At 54.6% G+C, this 8,313-nt stretch overlaps 1 protein-coding gene across 2 annotated transcripts in view; it reads left to right on the top strand.

Moving 5' to 3' along the window:
• CD276 (CD276 molecule) overlaps positions 1 to 8,313 on the top strand; it is a 36,681-nt gene that overhangs the window by 23,002 nt on the left and 5,366 nt on the right. Inside the window, exons 3-7 of one of the 2 annotated variants that reach the window (XM_011967118.1) lie at positions 1,312 to 1,650; positions 1,835 to 2,149; positions 2,721 to 3,059; positions 3,244 to 3,540; positions 7,440 to 7,574. In XM_011967118.1, the coding sequence (XP_011822508.1) occupies positions 1,312 to 1,650; positions 1,835 to 2,149; positions 2,721 to 3,059; positions 3,244 to 3,540; positions 7,440 to 7,574 (1,425 nt within the window). The remainder of the gene's footprint in view (positions 1 to 1,311; positions 1,651 to 1,834; positions 2,150 to 2,720; positions 3,060 to 3,243; positions 3,541 to 7,439; positions 7,575 to 8,313) is intronic. The other variant, XM_011967120.1, reaches the window with a different exon arrangement.

Here is an 8,313-nt window from a genome sequence, read left to right as displayed (position 1 = left end):
GTGCAATAGTGGCGTGATCTCAGCTCACTGCAACCTCCACCTCCCAGGTTCAAGCAATTCTCCTGCCTCAGCCTCCCGAGTAGCTGGGATTACAGGTGCGCACTGCCACACTTGGCTAATTTTTTGTATTTTTTAGTAGAGATGGAGTTTCACCATATCTGCCAGGCTGGTCTCGAACTCCTGACCTCAGGTGATCCACCTGTCTCGGCCTCCCGCGCCAGGCCTTGTCCCCTTCTAACTCGTCAGCAAGTCCTGTTGATTCTCCCTCCTAAATTAACTTTGAATCTGCCCCCCTCTCTTCCTCTCTACTGCCACCCTTTGAAGCCACACCACCCTCACCTCTTACAGGGATGGCTGAAATAGCCCCTAACTGGCCTCCCCCTTGCCCTGCCACAGTCCAGTCTCCACAGAGGAGCTAGAGTGAGTTTTAAGCATTGCTACTCAGATTATGCATGATTAAAATACTCCCCAGTGATTCCCATTACTCATAGAAAAACTTAGATTCCTCACTGGTTTCTCCAAGTCATCTTTGGTCTGGGTGGGACATGCCCTCCCATCAGATGCATCTGCCACACGGGACACTCCCTGATATTTCCACACAGCGAGGCCAGTCTTGCCCCAGGGCCTTCCACCTGCTGTTTCCTCTATGGGGTTCTCTGTATGTCAGCTCTTTTTCATTCCTCGTACATTTCAGCTTAATCGCTTTAAAAATCACGTGCCTCACCATTGTATTTAAAGGTACGGGTGTTCTCTCTTGTGTACAAACAAATCATGTTTCTTTAGGAAAAGGAAAAAAAAAAGCACTTGTGATTCTCTCTCCTCCAGAGAAAACCACTATTGACATTTTTGGTGGATACTGTTTTGGACTCCCCAGTTCATAAAATTACTTACGCTCATGGGGAAATGCACATGGCGCAGGCAGGTGTAAAGTACCTGCCAGATTTTTGAAAAGCTGTTGCTTCACTTGCTAACCTGCTGGCTTCTTTTCTTCACATACTTTAGTCACATGCTGATGAGAATCTGTGTGCCCGTTTGTCCCTCTCTCCCATTAAAATGTAACTTCTGTGGGTGTGTGACCTTAGTGTTGCTCTCTGTTGCATTTCTGACTCTTATGCTCGACACCTGCAGGTGCTCACTATATTCTCAACTGAATAAGGCCCTGAGACAATAAATTACTTTGGGTCTCAGGCCTAAAAGGAGGGGTGCATAGAGCCTGGGTTTAGCGGGGCAGGGAGGGGGACTAGGGAGGCCCAGAGAGTTCCCACCCATCCTCAGTCCCCATTTTATGTCCCCCACTTCCCCTGCCCCCAGGAGCCCTGGAGGTCCAGGTCCCTGAGGACCCAGTGGTGGCACTGGTGGGCACCGATGCCACCCTGCGCTGCTCCTTCTCCCCCGAGCCTGGCTTCAGCCTGGCACAGCTCAACCTCATCTGGCAGCTGACAGACACCAAACAGCTGGTGCACAGTTTCACCGAGGGCCGGGACCAGGGCAGTGCCTATGCCAACCGCACAGCACTCTTCCTGGACCTGCTGGCACAGGGCAACGCATCCCTGAGGCTGCAGCGCGTGCGTGTGGCGGATGAGGGCAGCTTCACCTGCTTCGTGAGCATCCGGGATTTTGGCAGCGCTGCTGTCAGCCTGCAGGTGGCCGGTGAGCACCGGGAGGGGGACGCCTTCCCCTTGGTTCATCCTCCATTCCCCCTGCAGCTCACCCCCTGCTGCACCACTGCTCCCAGAACCCCAGCCCCAGTGCTGATTCCTGTACTCAGCCCCATGCATCCTTTTCGTCATCTGCCATTGCCCTGCCCTTGACCCCTGTCCTCTGCCACCTCTAGCTCCCTACTCGAAGCCCAGCATGACTCTGGAGCCCAACAAGGACCTGCGGCCCGGGGACACGGTGACCATCACGTGCTCCAGCTACCGGGGCTACCCTGAGGCCGAGGTGTTCTGGCAGGATGGGCAGGGTGCGCCCCTGACTGGCAACGTGACCACGTCGCAGATGGCCAATGAGCAGGGCTTGTTCGATGTGCACAGCGTCCTGCGGGTGGTGCTGGGTGCGAACGGCACCTACAGCTGCCTGGTGCGCAACCCCGTGCTGCAGCAGGATGCACACGGCTCCATCACCATCACACCCCAGAGAAGCCCCACAGGTTTCTTTGCTTCAATGTCCCCCTGGGGGAGGGAGGTTCTGCTTCTATCAGCAGGGGTTGGGAGCTCCGAATCTGGCCCCACCTTCAGTCTCCCGGAACAGCGAGTTGCCTCCTAATGATAGGGAGAAAGATAACGGGGAGGTGGGGGTGTTCATTGGATGGGGTTGGGGGCGGAGCAATCACAGGCCTTCTTGGCTTTCCTGATTTCAAGGCTCTGGAAGCCTCTGGGAAGACTGGAGCCACATCTGGGTTAGCAGATGGGTGGGAGAAAGAAAGGAGTCCTGATGGCAGGATTCACCAGGGCTGGAGTCGGTGAGGGTCACCTACCCCAGGCCTGGCCCTGGGATTGATCTGGTCAGGCCAGGACCCACCTGCTGTGATTGTTCTCAGAGGACTGAGAAGACTCCATATCTGAGAGTCCTCAGGCTTAATTTACTTTTGCATCTAAGAAGAAAATAGGAGGACGGAACAGGGTCTGGGAGTTGATGGGGGAAGAGGTTGGGAGACTTGGATGGTAGCCTGGAGAGTCCTGCTTCTCCTCACCACCCTGCCCCTCTGACCCCGCCCCCAGGAGCCGTGGAGGTCCAGGTCCCTGAGGACCCGGTGGTAGCCCTGGTGGGCACCGATGCCACCCTGCGCTGCTCCTTCTCCCCCGAGCCTGGCTTTAGCCTGGCACAGCTCAACCTCATCTGGCAGCTGACAGACACCAAACAGCTGGTGCACAGTTTCACCGAGGGCCGGGACCAGGGCAGCGCTTATGCCAACCGCACGGCACTCTTCCTGGACCTGCTGGCACAGGGCAACGCATCCCTGAGGCTGCAGCGTGTGCGTGTGGCGGATGAGGGCAGCTTCACCTGCTTCGTGAGCATCCGGGATTTTGGCAGCGCTGCTGTCAGCCTGCAGGTGGCCGGTGAGCACCGGGAGGGGGACGCCTTCCCGTTGGTTCATCCTCTATTCCCCCTGCAGCTCACTCCCTGCTGCACCACTGCTCCCAGAACCCCAGCCCCAGTGCTGATTCCTGTACTCAGCCCCATGCATCCTTTTCGTCATCTGCCATTGCCCTGCCCTTGACCCCTGTCCTCTGCCACCTCTAGCTCCCTACTCGAAGCCCAGCATGACCCTGGAGCCCAACAAGGACCTGCGGCCCGGGGACACGGTGACCATCACGTGCTCCAGCTACCGGGGCTACCCTGAGGCCGAGGTGTTCTGGCAGGATGGGCAGGGTGCGCCCCTGACTGGCAACGTGACCACGTCGCAGATGGCCAATGAGCAGGGCTTGTTCGATGTGCACAGCGTCCTGCGGGTAGTGCTGGGTGCGAACGGCACCTACAGCTGCCTGGTGCGCAACCCCGTGCTGCAGCAGGACGCGCATGGTTCTGTCACCATCACAGGTAGGGGCAGATGAACAGCTGGGGAAGGACAGCGTGAGTAACTGCCTCTTTACTGGACCCTAAGGTGGAATTTCCGTAGGTTTGGGTGGCCAGAAGACTTTTTCAAAATCCCTTTCATAGACGTCAGGTGCGCACACTCTTCCCCACAAGTCCTTAAGGGACTCGAGCTGATAAGAACCATTTATAATGTTTGCCTTCCTAAGAGTGCTTTTCGTGGCACTTATGCTTCTTATGCAGAGGACAAAGTACCTGCCCGGAATTTGGAGGCATGGGCAGGACTGCTGGGGCAGCCACAAGGCATGGCCCAGGGGACTTGTGTGGGTGTGCTTTCCAACAGCAACTCCTCTGAGTGGTAGGAAGGTATTCTGGGTCAGTGGATGCCATCTGATTCTGAAGCCCTGAGTGACAGCTGGACCTCCCCAGTTAGTCCTCAACACCTGAGTCAACGTCAGCTCTTCTTCCTGCAGACTTGAGCTCCACCCAGGCAGCAGTTGGATGGGCAGGGGCTGTCTCTGCTGCCCCCATGTGGTCAAACACCAGATAGAGGCTGCCCCTTTAGTGATTCTTAGTCTCTGGTTTCCAGGTCCTAGCCTGGTGGGCACCTCTTGTGCCTGAGGGTGTGAAGGGTGTTGAGGTCAAGAGCCACAGTCTCCATCTGTGTTTGGCCCTGAGAGGCCTCTAGTTAGTCACTTCCTGGGCCGATGTGCTCAGTCTGGCTCTTCAGTATCTGTCTCTGAGCTTTCCCAGGGACCTCCTCCTGGTACACAGTGAGGTCAGGACAGCAGGTTTTGTCTGTCTGGTTCTCCTCTTGTCTTCTGACGACTTCCACCTGACCCCCAGCCCATCCAAGTTCTGATCTCGCCCCCAGTTTCCAGGTCTGCACGCACCTCAGGACTCACTGACTTATTCCTGTCCTTTTCCCCTTGAGCCCTATGTGGTCCCCACTTCTGACAAGCTCGGAGCCACGGCCCATCACATTGTCTGCTTGGAGTTCAGGCTCACTCCTCCTTCTCTCTTAGGTGTTTCCTTCCAGCAAGGATGTGCTCCCTCTGCCCACCCCTTCCGCAAGATGGAAACCACTCCCCTCCTGGAGACCCCATGGGCCTGTGCTATCCAGGAGAGAGTAGCTGCCCTGAGCTCTCGAATGTTCTGAGACATGTCCTTGACCTTTTAGAGAATAGCATATGGTCTAGTGGTGAAAATGCTGTTCACAGGAGAAAAGAAGAAATACAAGATAGAGTGATCTTGGCAGAGGATATGAAGCTTTCAGAGGAGGGAGGGTGGTAGTGAGGACACCTCCAGGGGCAAGTGGGAGCTGAGAAGGCCTTGAAGGATAAGGGGTCTTTGTGGTCATTTGCACCCTGGGCTGAGCTGGATATTTGCGATGCTGTGCAGAAAGGACTTATGAGTATAAATGTGATTGCAAAGAGAATGTTTATCTCACCTAAGAGAAAATTCTCTATTTTAAACTTGAGTAGCTAACATGTAAAGTGATTTCAAAAGAATTTAGGGCCGGGTGTGGTGGCTCACACCTGTTATCCCAGCACTTTCGGAGGCCAGGGCAGGTGGATCACTTGAGGTCAGAAGTTTGAGACCAGCCTGGTCAGCATGGTAAAACCCCGTTTCTACTAAAAACACAAAAATTAGCTGGTGTGGTGGCACGCACCTGTAGTCCCAGCTACTTGGGAGGCTGGAGCAAGAGAATTGCTTAAACCTGGGAGGCGGAGGTTGCAGTGAGCTGAGATAGTGTCACTGCACTCCAACCTGGGTAACAGAGCAAGACACTGTCTTAAAAAATAAATAAAAATAAAAGAGTGATTTCATTGAGACCATTGTTGCCAAGCACATTTCACAGATGAAGAAACTAAGGTCCACAGAGAAGGGGGAGCTTTCTCAAGGTCACAGACTGGCACAGTGGTTCTGAGTCTTTGGGGTCAGACCCCTCTTTGAAAATTGGATAAATGATCAATGCGGCAGTTTGCATGTAACTCTGGAGGGTTCGCTGCCTCTCTACACTCCTCCGTGGATCCGCAGGCCTAGGCTCCAGCGCCCTGCAGCGAGGAGATGAGCCACGATCAAAATCCAACTTTGGCCTCTCAGCCTAATTTCCTCTCCTCCCCACCAGCCAGCCTCCTGTTTTTCTTAGAGTAGTTCTGGCCTACTTTGGAGCCCTTGGCCTGTATTTTGCTTCAGGCAGCTTCGTGTCATGTAAAACATTCTGGGATTCAGGCTTTCAGTCCTCCAGCTGGTCTGTCCCATACCTGACGAAGTTAGTGAAGTTGAGTGTGCTGTGCAGGGCCTCTCAGAGGGGGATTTATGGAGCAAGCCCTGGAGATGTGGCCTGAACCCTAGCTCTGTCCTTTCTTGGGTGAACAGGGCAAATCTAATTTGTGTTCCAGGGACAACACCAGCTAAGGGGGAACATGGAAAGAGACCCTCTGCTTGAGCATTTCTGTGGCTCTGCCCCCTCCTCTGCCGTCAGAGCCCCATGATGGGATTTCCAGGGTGGCGGTGGTTGTTTTTTTTACTGTGTGCTCTGTGGACGGGCCCTCTTGGCCACTACATTAGCTGCTGCCCTCCTTTTCTGCATACCTCTCTTCATCACTGGGGCGATGGATCCCTCTGCTTCCAATGGCCAGCGCAGCAGTTTTACCAGCGGTGCCTATTGAAGGTGACATCTACAGATCCCTGCATGAGGTGCACCTATGCTGGGGTCTCTGCTGCCAAAGGGTCCATGGCACTGCGCACTGCACTGACAGGGCCTCCTGCAGAAGCTGCTGAGGCCCTGGGCACGCATCGTCTCCAGAGAGCAAAGGAAAGCAGCACTGTCTTTTGTCAGACTTTTCCTCTCAAGACCTCTGCCCAGGACCCAGCTGGGTGCAAGGGCCGGCCTGGAGGATGGTGTGTAAGATGGAGCCACACAGGCTGTGCTCAGAACAGCTCCTGGCCCTGCCCAGCTTTGGGTTCTCAACTTCATCCCTCTTGATGTGAGCTCTAAGAGGAGGGGCCTCAGTGTTTCACGTAAATATCCCCCTGGCAAGGCCCCTGCAGACCTACCTGACTCCTTGGGGAAACTCCCAGCCCTCGCTGCAGCCCCCTCAGTGACCTCATCTGTATGTAGGGCTCAGCACACGTTTTCTGTAAATGGCCAGGGAGTAAATGTTTTTAGGCATCGTGGGCCACACACCATCTCTGTTGCTGCTGCTTCTCCTTCTGTTCCTCCTCCGCCTTCCCCCATCTTTTTTTGGTATTCCTTTACAAATGTAAAAACCATCACTAGTTTGTGGACTGTACAAAAACAGGCCACAAGCCAGCTTCGGCCCATGGGCCGTCGTCTGCTGCCTCCTGATCCATAGAATGGAAAACGTCACCAGGTGGGACTGGAGCAGTCAAAAGAGGGCCTCTGGAGGAGGTGAATAGTGAGCTAGGTAGAGAGTTTGGGAAACTGATAGCAATAGTGCAGAGGTTGGAAGGAGCCAGTTGCTTCTGGGGAGAATGGTTAGGACACCAGTTTGGCTGGAGCTGAGGCTCCTATAGTAGAATTAGAAAGAAAGGTTAGGGGAGGGTAAGCAGCAGCCAGCTTATAGAGGTCCTTGAGTCACCCTTGAAGCTTGAAGCATTATTCTAAAGTCACTAGGGAGCCATAGAAGGTTCTTGAGCATCATTCAACCACAGACTCTTCAATCCTTCCTGGTTGAGGCATGTCCCCATCAGCCAGGGTTGTATCAGGGTTTGGGGAGTGTATGGTGAAGGGACTATGGGAACTTCAGTGAGCTTTATTCATAGTGTTAGGGCCCAGTGAGGGTGGGAGCCCCTGTTCACACTTGGAGCCAATGGTGCTGTCCTCTGGGACATGGGGCCAAGCTTGACGGTCTCACCGTTCCTGCTTTTTCTCTCAGGGCAGCCCATGACATTCCCCCCGGAGGCCCTGTGGGTGACCGTGGGGCTCTCTGTCTGTCTCGTTGCACTGCTGGTGGCCCTGGCTTTCGTGTGCTGGAGAAAGATCAAACAGAGCTGTGAGGAGGAGAATGCAGGTGAGGGTGTGTGTGTGTGCACTTACGTGTCTTGGGGTATGTTGCTGTGTCTTTGGTGTCAATAGAGTGTCACTTTCTAGAGACAGAATGAATGTGAGTGTGCAAAGGGGGCTGGATTTGTCTGTGTGTGACCTTGAGTCTATGTCTTATGTGTGTGAACAAGCATGAGCCTGTCTGTCCATGTGTAGATACCACAGGATGAGTGTGGATGAGTGTGACTGGAAGGTGGTGGGAGTGTAAGGCCAAGTGCTACAAGGGGATGAGTGTGTCTGTGTAAACAAGTGTGCCTGTGAAAGTGTAAGTGTGAGAGAGCAGGCCAGAGCACGGAAGCTGTGCGGCACAAATGTCGGCACTCCAGGGGCAGGCATGGCACTGGGGAGGAACATGCCTGCCTCAGAGTGAGAGGGTCTGAAGCAGCTGCCATTTGTGGGGCTGAGGGTCAGCCTGAGCTGGCATTGGTGACTGGCAAGTGGGTGAGAGGACATTAGTGGGTGGTGAGTTGACCCTGGTGGGTAAACAGATGCATGAGAGTAGATGGGTAGTCAGAGGCTGGGGATGGCTGGAGGTCAGGAAGGAGAGGGAAGAAGAGAGTGGTCAGGTGGCAGATAGGTGAGTACTTGTGAGGTGGACAGGTGGAAGGATGAGCGGGTAGACGGCTGGTTAGTTGCATCTGTTGGAGGTTGATGGTTGGCCGGGCTACTGAGCGAGCGGATGAGTGAGGTGATGGGTGGGTGGGCTG

This window comes from Mandrillus leucophaeus, unplaced genomic scaffold (assembly GCF_000951045.1).
Source record: "Mandrillus leucophaeus isolate KB7577 unplaced genomic scaffold, Mleu.le_1.0 Scaffold789, whole genome shotgun sequence".
Lineage (NCBI taxonomy): Eukaryota > Metazoa > Chordata > Mammalia > Primates > Cercopithecidae > Mandrillus > Mandrillus leucophaeus.
This window is presented reverse-complemented; position numbering and strand designations above follow the sequence as displayed.